This window comes from Thermoascus crustaceus (assembly GCF_041956765.1).
Source record: "Thermoascus crustaceus strain CBS 181.67 unplaced genomic scaffold VTN00scaffold_17, whole genome shotgun sequence".
NCBI classification, from domain to species: Eukaryota; Fungi; Ascomycota; class Eurotiomycetes; order Eurotiales; family Thermoascaceae; genus Thermoascus; species Thermoascus crustaceus.
In genome coordinates, this window is record NW_027192542.1 from 13,877 (window position 1) to 32,212 (window position 18,336).

The 18,336-nt window shown below is 47.0% G+C and overlaps 5 protein-coding genes across 5 annotated transcripts; 3 read left to right on the forward strand and 2 right to left on the reverse strand.

The window, feature by feature from the left end:
- Nucleotides 1–371: 371 nt before the first annotated feature.
- Nucleotides 372–5,833, forward strand: VTN00DRAFT_3462 (uncharacterized protein; the record flags this gene model as incomplete). The annotated part of the gene is made up of 6 exons (XM_069429782.1): nt 372–699; nt 761–1,866; nt 2,972–3,874; nt 3,950–4,223; nt 5,261–5,738; nt 5,797–5,833. The coding sequence occupies 6 exons, from the start codon at nt 372–374 to the stop codon at nt 5,831–5,833; spliced, it is 3,126 nt and encodes a 1,041-aa protein (XP_069282756.1).
- A 6,727-nt stretch (nt 5,834–12,560) lies between these two features.
- Nucleotides 12,561–13,227, forward strand: VTN00DRAFT_3463 (uncharacterized protein; the record flags this gene model as incomplete). The annotated part of the gene is made up of 2 exons (XM_069429783.1): nt 12,561–13,158; nt 13,214–13,227. The coding sequence occupies 2 exons, from the start codon at nt 12,561–12,563 to the stop codon at nt 13,225–13,227; spliced, it is 612 nt and encodes a 203-aa protein (XP_069282757.1).
- An 842-nt stretch (nt 13,228–14,069) lies between these two features.
- Nucleotides 14,070–14,705, reverse strand: VTN00DRAFT_3464 (uncharacterized protein; the record flags this gene model as incomplete). Its single annotated transcript, XM_069429784.1, has 1 exon — nt 14,070–14,705. The coding sequence occupies one exon, from the start codon at nt 14,703–14,705 to the stop codon at nt 14,070–14,072; it is 636 nt and encodes a 211-aa protein (XP_069282758.1).
- A 346-nt stretch (nt 14,706–15,051) lies between these two features.
- VTN00DRAFT_3465 (uncharacterized protein) lies at nt 15,052–16,824 on the forward strand (the record flags this gene model as incomplete). The annotated part of the gene is made up of 2 exons (XM_069429785.1): nt 15,052–16,178; nt 16,257–16,824. The coding sequence occupies 2 exons, from the start codon at nt 15,052–15,054 to the stop codon at nt 16,822–16,824; spliced, it is 1,695 nt and encodes a 564-aa protein (XP_069282759.1).
- Nucleotides 16,825–17,371: 547 nt separating this feature from the next.
- On the reverse strand, nt 17,372–18,234 carry VTN00DRAFT_3466 (uncharacterized protein; the record flags this gene model as incomplete). The annotated part of the gene is made up of 2 exons (XM_069429786.1): nt 17,372–17,604; nt 17,694–18,234. 2 exons carry the CDS (start codon nt 18,232–18,234, stop codon nt 17,372–17,374), a joined length of 774 nt encoding a protein of 257 aa, XP_069282760.1.
- Nucleotides 18,235–18,336: the final 102 nt, after the last annotated feature.

Below are 18,336 nucleotides of genomic sequence, written 5' to 3' on the forward strand. Positions count from 1 at the left end.
CCCCCTTTTTTTGTATTACAAATTACAAATTATAACTTGGCATATGACACGTAATTTGGATCTGCCAAAAATGCAGCTATTTTTATTTCCGCGATTGGTTGCACAACATGAGTTCCGTGGTCGGCCAAATGAATCTTAACACATTTAATATATCTACAAACATTCAAGTCTCGATATCCCGCAGTAAGTACTTAAATGTACATGATGTCACCAAATTGATAATTGACACTGTGTTTGATATTTCCGTATTTGGAGTCATCTTTACGTTGATGTCTTGAACTCCCTAGAGACGCAGACAAAGACGCACTATCCTACAGTTCCTATTTCTTAAATCACGAGAGCCATTTAACTATCTACCTGAATATTACCAGATGCCCTCACAGAAATATGACCAGGTAATCGTGGACATCGCGGACTACGTGTTCCATGGAAAAGTTCAAGACAAGGCAGCATTCCAAAATGCACGCACTGCACTTTTAGATGCCATGGGATGTGCGATCGAGACGGTATATAAAAGTGAGAGCTGCAGGAGGCTTCTCGGTCCACCAGTTCCACAGACCTTTACTTTGAATGGCTTCAAGTTACCTGGGACTTCCTACATGCTTGATCCTTTAAAGGGAGCTTTTGATATGGCAACTATTATTCGTTATCTTGACCATAATGACGCCATCGCTGGAGCAGACTGGGGTCACCCTTCTGGTGAGTTTGCTGAATTGCATATCTAAAACAGACTGGATCACTAATTACAACTTTCTCTCAGATAATGTTGGTGCACTGCTCGCAGTGATGGATTGGCTCAGTCGTTCCGTAGAAAATGGCAAGCTGGCGCATAGTGGGCCTCCGCTTACGATGAAAACGCTTCTCACGGCTATTATCAAAGCATATGAGATCCAGGGATGCTTCCTGCTACAGAATTCCTTCAATTCCCGCGGCCTAGATCATGTTATCCTCGTCAAACTCGCGTCTACTGCAGTGGTCTGCTGGCTCCTGGGCTTAACGGAAGCTCAGACGATGGCTGCAATCTCACATGTGTGGATGGACGGGCATCCCTTGAGAGTCTACCGGTCGGGATCAAATACCATTCCACGAAAGGGGTGGGCAGCAGGAGAAGCATGCATGAAAGCCGTTCAACTGGCATTGTTAGTCCGCGCAGGGCAACCTGGCTCGCCGACTGTTTTGACTATGCCCCAATGGGGTTTTTATGAGGCCATGTTTGGTGGGAATGAGTTTATGTTCCCAATCAAATACGACTCATGGGTTATCAACCACGTACTTTTCAAGATAATGCCGGTTGAGGGACATGCTGTCGCCGCAGTCGAAGGTGCGCTGATTCTGAATCGGACATTACGCGAGCTCTCTCTTAGGCCGGAGAGGGATATCGCGAGAGTCGATATCCGGACGAATGCTGCCGCAAACATGATTATCAACAAAAGCAGGCCGTTACATAACAGTGCTGATCGAGATCACTGCATGCAATATGTAATAGCTCTCACCTTTCTCAAGGGTGCTGCCCCGGAGGCCCAAGACTTCATGGATGACAGCCCGTGGGCGAGTAATCCCACCATAGACGTGTTGAGGAATCGGATGCACATCCACGTTGATAGTCAGCTTACTCAAGACTACATGGATATTGGGAAGAAGAGTATTACTTGTGGGCTGACTGTACACTTGGCTGAAAACAATTCGTTGGACGAAGTGCTTGTCGAATTCCCTGTCGGCCACGCGGCCAACCCACGCACTTCTGTAGCGGTCAAAGAGAAGTTTCGCAGAAACATGAGTCTTATGTTCTCAGGAGCGGAAATAGAAGAGATATACAGGGCCGTTGAGCAAGATGACAGGAAGATCTTCGAGTTTGTCGATCTGTTTGTACGGGAAAATATATTGCACTCAAATTTATAGACACATGTAGTACCTCGGTCCTGTTTAACGCAAGTTTTTGGGGACATGGCTTTTTGAAGGAAAGAAATTCAACCTAAACGCATGGAAAGAGTAAGTAATGATACCGAGCACTTATAATGGTGTTGATGAAATATATATTTTCTGCGAGGTCGGACTCAGAAGGCACGCACTCGAGTATTCACAATACCAACACGTTTGAAATAAAATTAAACAAATTCAACTTCCAGATAGTGAAACATGTTTCTTTCATGCGCCGTAATTGGAAAGTGGTATCTACTACAATTTCACCCTCCGTGGAACAATCCCCACATGGTGTGGGAACACGAAATAGAAAAGATCCGGCCCAACATCATAAAACAAACAGGACGGAATATCCGAGAGTTTCTGGTAGAAAACATAAATTTGAACTTTCACCTGGATTCCGCGATAATACCTATTATATACGGTTGCGGCAGTTTTAGTCGGGGAACATTAGTTATAGACTGAACAGCTGTGGTCTCATCGAAGTACTCGTACTCTAAGACCCGCTTTTCTACCTAAAAAAGAATCCGAAGAGCAGATTCTTTAAGCTCAACACAGAAGATAGTCTTTACCATTGGTCTTGATGGAATCGCATCGGTTTGTATAACCTACATTAATACATCCAGTAATACGAACAAACACAAATACTAATAACGATGATTAGGCGAAGTTGTGCTCCAGGAGAGCGTTTAGGATCCTGTACGGCGAGAAATGTGAACGCCCAGCCAGAAACACGGCCTTCAGATTCTAGCCATCGTGACGCGACAGAAGATACGCCGTTGCTGGAATCACAGTCAATTACCGAGCGCTACTCAGTCTTCAGCAATCACCAAAAAAGGCTTATCGTTTTAACAGCGGCGATAGCGTCAGCATTCTCACCGTTATCTGCAAATATCTATTATCCTGCCCTAAACTCGATAGCAGCGGACCTTGGCGTCAATAACTCGAAGATCAACCTCACTATCACAACGTATATGGTATGGTACTCTTATAGTCACACATTTTTCAATCATTGATTGCATTAGAGACCTCTAAACGAATGTTTCTCTAGATCTGTCAGGGCCTTGCGCCAACCTTTATGGGCTCACTGGCCGATACGTCTGGACGAAGACCGACGTATATACTGTGCTTCTTCATCTACATCTGCGCAAATGTCGCATTAGCTCTTCAACATAGTTTTATCGCTCTTCTTGTGCTTCGTGCAGTTCAAAGCTCCGGTAGTAGCGGGACTGTTGCCCTCAGTTCTGCCGTAACAGCGGACGTTATCACATCCGCCGAGAGAGGGACCTATTTGGGACTCAGTGCACTCGGAACTATTCTTGCGCCAGCATTAGGTCCAATGATTGGAGGAATTTTAAGTGAATATCTTGGCTGGCAGGCTGTCTTCTGGTTTCTTGCTATTGCTGCTTCGGTTTTCTGTATGCCTCTTTTGCTCTTCTTCCCCGAAACATGTCGAGCCATCGTCGGCGATGGATCCATTCCACCCCCCGCGTGGAACATGCCACTTTTTGCCTACCTGCGCGAACGACGACGGCGTGGAAATACTTCCGACGCTCACGAGCAGCAGCTCTATATACTCCGCGATCAGTTGACAGCAAAGCGACAGACGAGAATTCCAAACCCTCTGACGACATTGCGCCTCCTGTGCGAGCTTCCCACTGGGCTTGTATTAGTTGCAAATGGCGTCGTGTTTGCAAGTTATTATTTCGTCACATCGAGTATGCCATCACAGTTCGAACAGATATACGGCCTTGATGACCTCGGTATTGGTCTGATATTCCTTCCGGCTGGACTGGGAACTTTTCTCAGTGCCGTCCTTAACGGTAGGTTGATCGATTGGAATTATCGTCGTCTTAGAGTGGCAGCAGGCAAGCCTGTCCTCAAAAGTCAGAAGCAGGACATTAGTGATTTCCCAATCGAGAGAGCAAGGTTACAGATTGCGCTCCCAATGATGGTTTGCAGCCCTTATCTCGTGAGATATATATGTTAAAAATATATTCTGATCGGCTAATATGTTTCTTAATACTAGCTACTGGGAGCAACTACCATTGCCGGATACGGCTGGTTGCTCGGCCTCAAATTGCCACTTGCAGTCCCCCTTATATTACTATTCGTCATCTCGTTCTCTACCACTGCTGCATATAATGTTATGAACGTGTTAATTGTCGACCTGCACTATTCGACTCCTGCAACAGCTATGGCGGCAAACAACCTAGTGCGCTGCCTCCTTGGTGCCGGTGCTACGGCAATTGTGCATCCCATGATCAACGCACTTGGCCGCAGTTGGACGTATACATATGTTGGTATTACTATTCTATCCACCAGCCCCTTGTTAATATTTGTATATTTATGCGGTATGAAATTGCGGACGAAGAGAGAAAGAGCTAGGATATAATGATGTATGGGTATCAGATACGGTGTTATTCGGGATACTAGACTATGAACGTCCTATTCCTTCTCTGGGATATAATGCAGGTCAGATTAATAGTGACATATCATGGGTTTACCGAGACTTATCACCGTACCCGCTGATAACTCGAGAGAGCCAATATCTCCTTGTAAATGAAACAGTTCGCGTTGTTTTTTCTACCTGGTAAACGAAAATATAAATTTCTACAGATCCTCGCCTAAACCCAGCGGCAAGAGAGACGTGAGAAGAATGTGAAGATGCGATATTTAGGCTGATGCGCTAGTTCATCTACACTATGCAGAATTTCCGCCCATGGCGCTGGTAAATATACACGAAAACGACGGCGGGTAAGTAACACCTCCTTTGCTTACAGAAAAGGAACAGACTGTATTTGGAATAAAGAATGTTTTCTAAAAGATGGTACATTCGCGGTATTCTAGAAAGAATGTCGAGTTACAAAAGGGAGCTAAGAGCTAATACCAGAGCAGTATTTGTGAAACGGAAGGTCCGATTCGCAGCAGTTGGACGAAAACTTCGGAAGGCTCGTCCTATAGTTAATAATCCGAAGCTAGTGGGCACACAGAGCCCTGCTGCAATGGCATTATATGATCTAGGTACCAGGTATGTGCTCGTCTTTTATTTAAGTTGTCGAAATTGGTCTTTCCCAGACTGTCGTTAAAGCACTCCGCTTCGAAGCTATTCCTAGTGTACCATCCCTATACCACAATGCTGTTTTTCATCCTTTGCATTGTCCTCTCCTTCCAAGCTGCCGTCCTTACTCAGACACCACCGGGATTCTCACCGCCGTCTAGCCATAGACTTCACGTACAATATGCCGGAGGACTATCAGTTTCTCCTGGCGATTCTCTACGGGCATCAGGTATAGTGGTAGAAGGTCATTGCAAGTGCACGCTGACAGATATTGGATAGATGCCTCGTCTATACCCACCATAAGCCTGGATGATCTCTCTTCCCTAAATACCTACATTGTCTTTTTAATCGACGTTGATGTCGTATTGGAGCACAAAGCGACCACGGTCCTACATTGGTATCAACCAAATATGGTCGTCAGTTCACCAACTCGAGCACTTATGAACAAGACCGACGATGGCGCCGTATACATCGGACCACGACCACCCCCAGGAAGCAACCATCGCTATGTATTCCTTCTTTTCGAGCAATCAGATGGTTATGTCCTTCCAGAATGCTACTCTTATATCCTCCCAGTCACAGTTGAGGCGAGAGCCGGCTTCGACATCGAGCATTTTATGCAAGTGACAAAGCTGCGGCAGCCAGTCGCAGGCAATTATTTCTTTGTGGAAGGCGACGGTGATGTGACAACGACATTGACTGCGACAACTACTTCTGTACTTTCTCCAGTCTGCTCGAATGGAGGTAAATCCCTTCCGTACGTTATGCAACCATGACCTATTCGACTATTTGTGTCGTACTAATCCCATTTATAGGGACGAGGAATGGTTACGCCTACAAAAGGTTATATGATGAGTGGCAAAAAAGGATCCTAAAGACGTTTCATTAACAAAAAAATTGAAGAAGTAGCAAATCTGGGTCGAATCTTATACTCTGAGGCAAAGATTCTTGACTAAGCAGTCCCAATGCTTTTAGACTGAGAGAAGCGAAATTTAACTCTAGAGTCCCGGTCCTCTATGTACTTAGTCCCAATATTCGATATAGGGCTACTTGTCGATTCACCCGACTCATCATTAGATAATCTCAGTATGCATGGTCTCATTGAGAATTAAAGTCATTGTTTCAATTCCTTTCTCCATCAATTGTGTCTGTGGTATTCTATGGATATATGATCGACCTTGACTGTAATGCTAGCTTTCTATCAGCCATCAACAAATTCGAACACGAGGTCTGTGTAGTCTTTGCATAGGATTTTGGCCCACAAAAACAAATGTCAACATCCTGGGCTATTAAAATAGGGTCATGGTACGAGTCAATTTTTATGTTAGGTAGGACGGCAGTATCGTACACGGATGGGAAACTTTACGTTCGGCCAATTCTGGTGTGAGGTATTCCATTATAGAATAGCTCTTTGCATAGTAGAGGTTAAAATTGCCGATGTTACCATCTGAAAATTCGCCGTTCATTGGTCAAAACAATACAGAAACGTGATTCCACATCCTGAAAGTAGCCGGAACTCTGTGACTAGTATATATGGATTTCTAGTCGCTCAACACAAATCTATCATTTGATCAATATATACAAAGAACCTGTGTGTCCAATGTGGCTGGACATCAGAACACTTTTACATCAAGGCTCTTGTTCGAGCCCGTCGCACCATGATCATGCTAATTTCCCTAATCCATGCCATTTTAATCTGGTCATTGTTTACTTCTACTGCTGCAGGAACAGTCCTTCAAGAACACCAAGGCATACAAAAACCACTCCTGAACATACACAATGCCAATACTCCCCTTGAGCCCGGAAGACCCCTGAATCCCAACGACGATGGTTTCTATTTCGAGAATCCGGAGACAAACTGCAAGTACGCTTCCCAGCCTTACATATACGACGTCTATCGGCATACTGCACCTAACATGTATCGTCTCATGGAGAAAATTGCACCAAATGTTGACTTTACTATTGTTGGTCACCACCCAGTATCGGGGCATTACCATGATCTCAAGCATGTCTGGGTGAATGTTGTCTGGCGCCTTACAAACTGCTTCCTCCCAGTCTATCCTGATGAATTCGACGTGAAGATGTTACATATTCATGGGGGTTGTGATCAGCAGTGGTCGGTCCAGGAAGTTCTATTCCGTGGACGAGCAAATAACGGTTTGTACATAAGACGTTCGTGAGGTCCAGGAGTGAACTAATGGCAATAGGTCGTCCGTTTGAAATGATCAACGTTTGGGTGACGAAATGGGAAGACGGAAAGATGATCGAGGTCCGCACCTTCATTGACGGGCCAGTAACTACCAGAATCCTGTACGAAAATGAAATTTGGACAAATTCCTCAACCGATACAGACCATCTTGAATTTCTACCGGGTCCGAGGGGTATGCCTGATATGGATGCCTTATCCGAAAAGATGGCAAAATATGGCCATTGACGGGAATGGTCCAATCCATTGTGATGACTCAGCCTGACTCATGGACTCAACAGAGACCTTGGAACAGTCGACAAGAAGCGATCAGGACGTCAAAAATGAATATAAAATGAGGAGGGAAAATACAATACTGTCACTCCGAACAAATTATACTATTTCCTCTAATAGCACCGACCAGAAGTTATGTTTCCCTACCTTATGTTATCTTACGGTACACGAAATAGATAAAAATGTCTCTACCACGCGGTATAAAGCACATCTATTCCAATTGTAGCAATACAAAATGGTGATAAGTGAAGCCGAAAGTACAGTACATCAGTCGAGGTAGGGAGGGGTAGAGTTCAGTTCATCCCTTGAAATTGGAGACAAAAGTAATGCTAGAAGTGAATGAAATGCAGTGGGCTCTTGAAGTGTAACTTACATTACATATGAGTCACAGACAATCTTTGACGCTCTTGCAAAAGAAAAGCACCTCAGCAATTAGGAAACTAGGTACGACATGCATGGCCACAATCCCACTAAACAGAATCCGATCCTCCTAATTAGATATACTTTAAGGCTCGTGACTCAAATTTACAGGGAGGGAAGAGACTTGGTATCGTTCTGGTATCATGAGAGTATTCTATCGGCCGACAATGCAACAAGACGTATTCACACAACCCCAGACTCTCGTCACTGATTCGATGAAACCATTTCTATTTCAGGGTATTGCAACCTACCTTTTCAATCTTGGTTTCCTCTGTAACGACCACGTCTGGCGAGAAGAGAGAGCCCAGGCCAATAGTCAGCATGGGGAGGCTACAGTTCCTTTCAGCTGACGAGTACGTACGATAGCATAGAGAAGGCGGCAGAATAAAGTACCAGTATTAAATCCTTGGCCTACGTATGATCTGCATTGATCCAGGATAGCTAAGCATAAATTGGGTTAAATACATGGCAGGGAATGAATTTGCGAATGGCTCAAACTACAGATTATCCGGTGCTGATCCTTGCAGAAAGGACAAATCCAGCCCTCATACTTCTTGGCACATGTAGCATATATAATTTATCCATACGAAAAAAAATATTTTACACAGTATGTATTGGTAGAATGCCCCTAGTTACGTGACATTCAATCTGGGGATCGACGTGGACTCGTACACTGAGCTTTGCTCCTTTCCGTGATACTAGAACAATCCCGTACGTCAACCCTCTCTTAGTCGCTCACTCCACATGCTTCTTTGAAGGGTAAGATGAGGAGTCTGACCATAGGTGGATCCCACTGTGGGCCAACTAGAATGATGGGCGGGCCTCACCCACCAAGATATCGAAGGCGGCTACGCTTCGATGCCTGTTGGAGGCGACTTAGTAAGTATTACTAATTCCACCATCGTTACTTTATACAAAGTCACAGCTTTCCTGTTGATAGATGTCCATCGAAACATGTGGTAACTGCACCAGAGACAATATTGTTGCTGATTTGCTATGCATCCGCATCTTCCTCGTCTTCCCCAGGATAGAGAAGACAACCTTGCCCGATATTATATTTCATGACCCATTTCCCACCTCAGCAATGAGCGCAGACAAGGTTGTTTATCCAGAGAAGGACAGACCTCCCGGCAAAAGGCTGAAGATTCGATCTACATGCAATGCGTGCCAGCAAGCCAAGATCCGCTGTAGTCATGATAAGCCCTCCTGTCATCGTTGTCTCAAACAAAATATACCATGTGTCTACAGTGTCTCACGGCGCCTGGGAAGGCCTTCAAGACAGCAAAAAGAATTGAATAAGGCTGGAGGCAATAATGGAGGGGAGAGTGCAGAAAATCCCAACGAAGGGAGGCGAGAAGGCTCGCAAGAGTGGGTCCATGAGGAGACAGAAGACAGTACCTCCAATCCTGCTCTGGTAGAGACAACCAAAGAGATACCAGTGGAATCAGACTCGAGGGAGACACCCCTAATTGGCTATACAAATGGTGATCAAAGCTATCCAGGTATGCTTGTCATGGACAATACACGATTCATTGCTGGTACTGATATATTATTACGATCGTTTAGATAACACTGGCTTAGACTTCAACACCGAGTCATGGATGCATGGACTCGATTGCAATTCGATTTCGGAGAATCCTAACGACCGAGATATGCTTGACGACTCGGGAATGATAATCGAGTGCGATAATATTCTTCCTGAACTGGCATCATACCCCAGACTGGGAAGGGCGGCATCGCGTAGTCAAGATCAATTCAGGAACGCGATGCGCTCGACAGGGTCGCTTCACTCGCATAAAGAGGAATTGGAAACTGGAAAGGAGACCGCAATGGATCAGCAAAACACGTACCTTCTAAGCCCGGGAAATGACATGCAATATTCCCAATATACAGATGGGAGACCCAATTCCATGTCACCAAACGATCCTGATTCATTCTTTACGACCGCGTTTCAGTTCGTTAGGGATTCACTACAACCGCAACACATCCGGCAAACCTCGAAATTGGCTGAGAGCATCTGCGACTTCACATCTGAAGACAGCGGCTTGGGATCTATACTTTCTAGCGGAACAGATCGTTGCCACTGTTATGAGGCCGTTCTTCGAGAGTTATTGCACATTGACAGAAGCTGCTCGCGAGATGTAGCTTTGTCGATAGATGCGAGCTTGAGATGCCAGCAGCGCTTCCAAGACCTCGTGCGCATGGTTCTTCAGTGTGGGACCTGCTCGACGATGAGATCAAATCTCTTGATGTTGCTCATAGTCAGTATGGATGCTCTAATATCGATGCTTGAGGCAGCATTATCTTCCAGAAGCAGCCCTCCAAAGGATCCTTTTGGTGGTGGAGACCTTGAAACTCAATGCCTGTCTTCGCTCGGCAGGAGATACAGCGACGCAAATTTTCTGGCGCAGGTTGAGGCCTGCCCGCTGTTGATAGGAAGCTACAGAGTACGACTGGACGAAAAGACTAGCTTTCTAAAGCATATTCTGCACGCAAGACTATGCGCATTGTCGTCCACAATTCGCATTTTACGGCTCCACATCCAACAGAATCCTCAGATCTCCTCCTCAAAAGCTAGACTAATGATGGTCATGGAAATTGATCGTCGTCTACAATTGATTATAATGAAGGTAAAATTATGGAAGGGATGATATACCCAGGCTCGTCTAAGTATTGCACATTGGATATCCAGATATTGTACTACATTTCAAGTGACCTAGGCCTCTGCGGTAAAGTAAGCAATTATATTGTTTGTAATTGACTAAACCAGTGCCAATTTGGGCCCATAAGACCATGATCCAAGAACATTGATCACCTATGAAAAAATACCTTATGAATAAATTCCTTCTACATTCCTAATATGAATCATCCAGTCTTGAAATTAACACGTTATATAAAAAGGTTTCACGCTTAAACCACGAGACTCATCAAAACGGGATGAAAGCTGTTTTACTCACTCCACCATACCTGCATTAAGACCACCATAATGGCATGGAGGATCCTATTTCTTTTGTGAGAACCTCATCTCAATCGTTAGAGGCCTCTTTCCAGAGAGACAATACTCGACTCGAAGGAGATTGCCAAGCTCCTGCTGTTGGACAAGCGACCTCTCCCAAGGGACTGGGTAGTAGTCCGCCGCTGTGTTACCCACAGCGATGCCCACCCCTAGATGCCAATTTCTTCAGGTGACAGCTTCTGAGGCAAGCAGCAGCAGCACGGCGCTCAGCCTTACGCGAGATATGGCCTTCTCATGGGACCATCTTCACAGGCAAGATGAAACGATTAAGCTCTCGAGGCGGCGGTGTGCCCTTGCGCCCAATGCTTGTCTCGGCCGGAAGATCTGTCTTTAGTATCAATGGCTTGCGAACAGAGGCGTGGGGGTCTCCATGTGGCAAGATAGACCTTTCGGAGCACATGTGATACATAAAATGATGTAAAGCAAACAAGCATGTTTCTGTGCGACTAGACAAGCCTTAGTGCCAAGCCAGCTGGTAAACGCACATTCAATGAGGCTTCTTGGCTTCCAAGTCCAGTCTACTTGGAAATGCACTAGTCAGCTAGTCTATAGAAACCACTCCAGGGGTGGTGGTACCTGGGCCAATATTAGCTGGCAAACGTGCGATAAGGAGAGATCGGGGCCACGTCGCACAACATGCCAATAAAATCCATGAGAATGCCGCGTCCAAGGGTCCTCATATTCATTCGTCCCATCACAGTCTTCAGGCAGGGATCCCAAATGCAGGATTCAGTGTTTGTGAAATACAATACAAGCGTGGTGCAACAACGATGCCGCCAGGAGGACCTGGGCTAGCATGCCACATTTCAAATTTTCCAGAGGACGACCGAAATTCGATGGGATTTGGAGGTCCTCTGAATTTGCATAACAGAAAATATTCTTTGCCCTCCCTGTGGCAGTTTACAATAGGAGAAAGGCGGCCTGACACAGAAGTTGGCCCGGGCCTCAGTGCAGAGGCGCACCGTCCTAACACCCGTGTCTCTGTTCGACAGGAGGCTCTTTACAGGCCCACAAGGCCGAGTCATGATACTTACCTGTTATAACGGTAAAAGAATAAAGGACGAAGTCTTTGAATGCTAATACTAGGCCCGTCAGAACAAAGTCGGGGTGGCGTGCTAACTAGGTTAAATCGGGCCAAGGCTCCAGGAAATATCAACATGGACGTGTACTTCATTGCGATTACAAGTTCTGTATTAATCCAATCCTAAATTCTAGACCGATATAGAGAAGCTCGCATATCAAAGCTTGTGATGGATTCACCTTCTGGCGAAAGCTTATCAGATAACAGTGACGCCAGTAGCTTGTCAAATATACAAACGGAGTGTAGATAGCCATATGGATCAAAGAAATCACCATGACTACCAACTAATTTCGTTGAATTGTTTTGGTTGAAACTACAGGCGGAAATCTGGGAAATCGCATCCTGGATTATTGGGCACACATTCTACCAGTGGGATGAAACCTCTTCACCTCTGTACAACTTTGTTAAAACATGACGTATTCTTCGATTCCGTGCTGTCAGGCCTATGAGGTATACTATCGAAACCGCCAAGAACTTTTATTAAAAAAATTTTCATTTCAATAGAGCCCACGATTCTGCAATCCACGATAAGGTATCCGATTCAATATCTTTCAAATAAGAACTTAGGAAATAGACAAGTGAAATGTCATCCTTCCTCTCTCCGCGAGCATGCAGCCAAGAAGCCCCCTGCAAGTGTTCCTTTGACGCCCTGCAGTTCATGACTGAACTACGCAACACGCAAACGGTAGTCGAGTTTGGAACAATCCTCGACCTAGGGTACCGCCTCTACGAGCAGGGCCAGAACATCGTCAACTGCAAGTACTGCCAGCGGAGCCGACAGTCATCTCTCATCACCTTGCCCGTCTTAGCCGAACAGTGTCTTTCTCTGCTCGAGGCAGCATGCTCGACATACGAAATCAGTCGCAAGGATCCACTTTTCGATCTACCTGCAATTTCTCTCGAGCAGTCTTTATCCGGTTTCATATGTCTCAAGAGCAAGATCACACTAGGCCAGATCGAGCTGGACGGCGAGGAAGTCGAGATACTTGTGCGGATGCTGCTCAACCGGAACCTGCTAATGCTTGCGGAATTGTTGGAGAGTTTCAAAGGGATCCTGGGAACATTGCTGAAGGATAACAGCGATGCAGAAAGGGCTGCAACGTTGAGAGCATGCGATTCGTCTGTAGACTCGACAATTCATCGGTTGGCAGGACTCATTGAGCAACTGGGTGTCGAATCGAGTAAGCGTCTTTGCTGTCCATGGTTGATGTCTTGCTAACTTTGCCTTTTCGTAAGTGGGTTATCCATGACTGTATCATCGTGTTGAAACCTCTAGGGAGACAGAAAGACTGTTAGTAAGTCGATATCAGATAATTAGAAAACCATAGTTAATGGATTTTTAGATAAAAGATAATGTTGAGGAAAGGTTACATACCACTATCATTATGCTGAGGTTCTGGGGACAGTAGTAGAAAATGATTTTGTCGGCTTGCGCCTGTAGTAGTGATTCGCTGGACCTTGGGAGGGTTGTCTGATAATTTGTGTACAGTCGTATTAATGAAGCCCCAGAGCAAGGATGAGGTTGTAATAATGACATAGACTAGAGTATGGTGCTTACCTAGGTTCGGAACCTACAGGTGGTTCCTAGCAAAAGTCAGTTGAGTTGCAAAACCCAAGTTTCCTACAACCATCAGTCATGTGCTATAGTTTCAAGCTTCATGGATGAGGTTGGGTCGAAAACAGAAATTAGATATAGTAAAATATAAGGAGACCAGCACTTTGAGTCCGTGCTATTTCCCGAGTTATTCTCGCACACGATATCGAAGAATTAAGATTGGAATACACTGAGCAGCAGCGCTTGGTGAAGTGGAAGAAAAATTAAAAGAACAGAAGCATATCGACTCGGTCCTCTTGGTCGGAAAATCTCCTCCAGGCTTCGGAGGAAGCACAGCAGCCACGTGAAAGAAACCGGTCATAAGCCTCAGGAACAAATGGGAGTATCATTGCTTCAAAACCAGTAAACTCAACCTCACTAACGTCGTCCCATGGATCCACACCTAGTTCCACCATACTCTTTGGCATGCGTTTCATCAAAGTCATTCCTTCATTCCATCACATATAGTCGCACCGGAACGGATAGTACTCGTAAGATTTATTTTGGCCAGGGCCGCTCCCAGGTGCCGATCCACTGTCCCCAACCAACCACTTTTCCCACCATTGCGTCACTGACTTTCTGCCTGCTGAGCCTCTCTGGCTGCTTCTCGTTGAGGGGTTCCTTGAGCGCGACGATGGTGAAAACATAGCGATGAGACCCGTGGCCCAGTGGTGGAGCTGGGCCTAAGTAAACTGAGCCCATCATGTTGGGAACGTACTTCCAGCCGGCCGTGGTGACATGCTCCTTGGAATCTTTGCTGCCGTGCTGGATGTCCGCGTTCGTGACTGCGGTCGTAGTGGGCGGAATGCCGTAGAAAAGGCCATGGTGAGCGACCAAGGCGGGGATTGGCAGGTCGATGTCCTCGCAGATCAGAACGTATTCCTTGACGTCCACGTCTGGGGGAGGCGTCCAGTGCAGCTCGGGGAAGTCCCCTTTGCCATCCTTCGCAAGCATGGTGTGATGGTCAAGCAAGCGGGAGCCAGAGGGACCGCATTCAGGAGCCTCGAGAAACATATTGGGCTGCGGGATGTCCTTGAAAGCAGGGCCGTTGGTGATCAGTTTGGAGTCATGGCCGCGGATGGGAGAGAGCATCTTCCCCAGGCCATACTGGAGATAGGCGAGAGGACCACCCATGGTGGCAGGCGTTGCGGGAGTCGAAGATATGAGGAGATGAGTGAAGACGTCGAGATCAGATGCAGGAGGTGAAGGACGGACGAGAGATGACAGAGGACAAGGATAGGACATCATCTCGACGTGCGGAAAGTATCACCGCCGTACCGCAGGCTTCCCCGGACCCGCAAGCGGGACCGGCCCGGTACAGGCCCGCAACGCATGCCCTAACACCTGATCTCGATATGATGATATCCGCCGTGTCCACACGTTTCCGCCTCGACAACACCGCCGATGCTTCATGATCTCTCCTGTACTCGCCGTTCTGTAACCTTCCTCGCCCTCTGTGTCATTTTCTTCCGTCTTGGCCATGGCCGAAAAGACGTCCCACCCCCCATCTGACGAAAAGGGTCCTGACCTGGGCGTGGACGGCGAGAGCATCCCCCTCCCAAGTGCTTCCAGCTCCTCTTCGTCCGAACTCCCTTCTGAATGCGTCTCCAAAACTGCAACTATACCACCATCAGCGCCGCTGGGAGGCGTGGGAGCCGTCCCGGATGTCGAGAAGAATGGAGAAGTCAGCCTTCCCCAGGATGCGCTGCCGCCGCCATACTCAGTCTTTTCGAAGAAGATGAAGGTCTTCATCATCTTTATGTCTGCCCTTAGCACCCTGTTCTCTCCTATGTCCAGCTTTATCTATCTGCCGGCACTCGACAAACTCTCCGACTACTATCACATCTCCGTGGCCAAGATCAACTTCTCCGTGACGACGTACATGATTATGCAGGGAGTGGCCCCGATGTTTTTCGCAGACCTTGCGGACCAGATTGGTCGACGTCCCGTGTACATCCTCACTCTCACGATTTATGTGCTGGCAAATATGGCCCTGGCGCTCCAGGGCAACTATGCGGCGTTGCTCGTTCTCCGTGCTTTGCAAAGCACTGGCAGCAGTGGGACGGTGGCACTTGGAAATGCCGTGATGGCGGATATCGCGACCTCCGCGGAGAGATCTGGCTATATTGGCTATGTCCAGGCCGGCGCGATGTTTGGTCCGGCTCTCGCGCCTACCATTGGCGGCATCCTCACCCAGTACCTGGGCTGGCGAGCTATCTTTTGGTTCCTGGTGATCGCCAGTGGCATCTACCTGGCTGCCTACGCAGTGTTGCTGCCTGAAACATGTCGGAAGATCGTTGGCAACGGATCTATCCCTCCTCGTGGCTGGAACAAATCTCTTATGGATATTATCAGGGGTCCAGAACGTCACCGCAGAGGTTCCGACGACTCTCAAGGGCAACCCGAGGGACAGCCGACACGCAGCAGTCACATTCGCTTTCCAAACCCAATATCGGCTCTCAGAATCATTGTGGAAAAGGATGTGGCCATCGTTATGCTATTCGCGTCAATTATGATAACGGGTTTCTACACGATCATGGTTCCTATATCTCCTGTGTTTCACGACACCTACGGCTTCAACCAATTGCAGACTGGTCTTTGCTACATGTAAGATGTCCCTGGGAACCCTTTTCTGCTTTCCATACTGTCGTCCTTTTGTAAGTACATGTACTGACTATTCTCCAGACCGTTTAGTATCGGCTCAGGAATCGGGAGCATCCTCGCAGGGAGGTTCCTCGACTTCAACTTCAAAAAGATGGCACGCAAGATCGGACACCCAGTCGAGCAGCGACGAGGGGATGCTCTACGAAAATTCCCGATAGAAAAGGCTCGACTTCAAGTGATATGGATCCCAACATTGATAGGAGCCTGCTGCGTCACAGTCTGGGGTTGGGTTCTGCAGCGACGAACCCACCTCGCCGTGCCACTGATCCTCCTCTTTATCTCCGGCTTTATGATTAGCGGTGCAATGACAATGCAGCAGACGCTTCTCATAGACCTTTACCCACAAAGCCCTGCGACAGTCACCGCCGCACAGAACCTGTGTCGATGTCTCCTCAGCGCGGCCGGAACCTCTGTTATCCAGTACATCATTGACGGGATAGGACTTGGCTGGGCCTATACTCTTGTCGGTCTGATCACAATGGCGTTTATCCCTACCCTGTTTCCAGTCCTGAAGTGGGGTCCTGAATGGCGGGAAGAGAGATTTCTTCGCAACGAGAGAAAGAAAGAGCAGGCCCAGCGAGAAAAATAAATCCTTCGGAGAACGTGGGCAAGAAACGACGACTTCCTTGCTACTATGGTTTACAAAGGCTGCAAATAGACTCAACGGCTGGAGACATTCTGCATATGTCCATTGCGTTTTTTTCGTCAAGCATGAATGCATCTAATTCTGTACTCTAGTGCATAGATCGCATCACATTACCTTGTGTAATAGATATTTTTTTACAAGAACTCTCATCGCACACGTGATACTACTATCTTGATTTTTAGTAGATCCGATTACGACTTTATCCAAATTCAGTACGAAAGAAATATATCTATTAAAGTATGCACATTTGCGTCATACGGATAACACCAAGAGTCCAGTCAGCATGGCGTATCTGCGGTGCATTGCAAGGCTAGTGAGGTAGATAAAGCCGGATATTTATTCGGACGCTTAACTATCCTACGCGGACATTCTAAATGCGGGCAACTACAACACAGCGCACCCAGCATTTGGAGATGGCCTCCATATCCACATTGTGTATGCCAACGAAAGTTTATCTACCAAGAATCTAACACAAAATTGCACGTTCGAATTAGTAATGCTCACGGCAGCTGGACTGGACCGCTGGCGTTTCTTTATCAGGCGGCATGCCCGCCGGACCAGGCATAAAATCATCATGCTCCGTAAATGTACTGGAGTTGGACCATATCTCGTTGTCAAACAGCATCCTGGATACGTCGTCTGCGTCAACGTAGGTGCGGACCTCGACCATCTTGCCGTCTTCCCAGCGTGTGACCCATACGTTGGTGATCTTGTATTCTAGACCTGTTGCGTATGCTCTCTTAGGGAACTGCAATTTGCAATGAAAATACAACATGTTTTCGAGAAGTAATGTGTATATGTGCTATGCTTACCATTATTCGCCTTTCCCTCAAAAAGCAGCTCCTGCACCGACCATCGCTCGTCGCACCCTGCATGGATATACTGCAAGGTGCCCTTATACAGCTCGGGATACTTCAGCCGCGCGCAGTTGTAGATGCGATAGAGGGCATTGATATAGAAGTGCTTGAGGTCATGGTACCGTCCCGCGAGGGGGTGGTGGCCCACGACGGTGAAGGTGGCGTTCGGGTGGATGAGCCCGAAAAGGTTCTCCACGTTTTTGTCGATGTTGCTGAACACTTTGTAGATGTAGGGTTGCGAGGCGTAGGTGCACTTCGTGCTAGGGTTTTCGAAGTAGAAGCCGTCGATTTCGATGATCTGGTTGTTGTCGGGGTCGGTTGCTGGAGATTGCTTCGGGAGGAGGTGGTTTTCCCCTGCAGCTGTAGTTGCAGCGGCTATTATCGCTGGCGATATGAATCCATGGCTTCCAGCAGCAAACAGGATGCTGCCAGCGCAGCCCGTGGACGGGATACAGGAGACGAGAAGACCCTGAAGAACGAGACGGGAGAGAAGCATGGCAAAAGCGGGTGGGAGGAGTAGGCATCACCCACTGTGTCCATGGAAACTGCTAAGGGAACGTGCATCTCTACGGATCTATTCTTTATATTCGGCGAATTT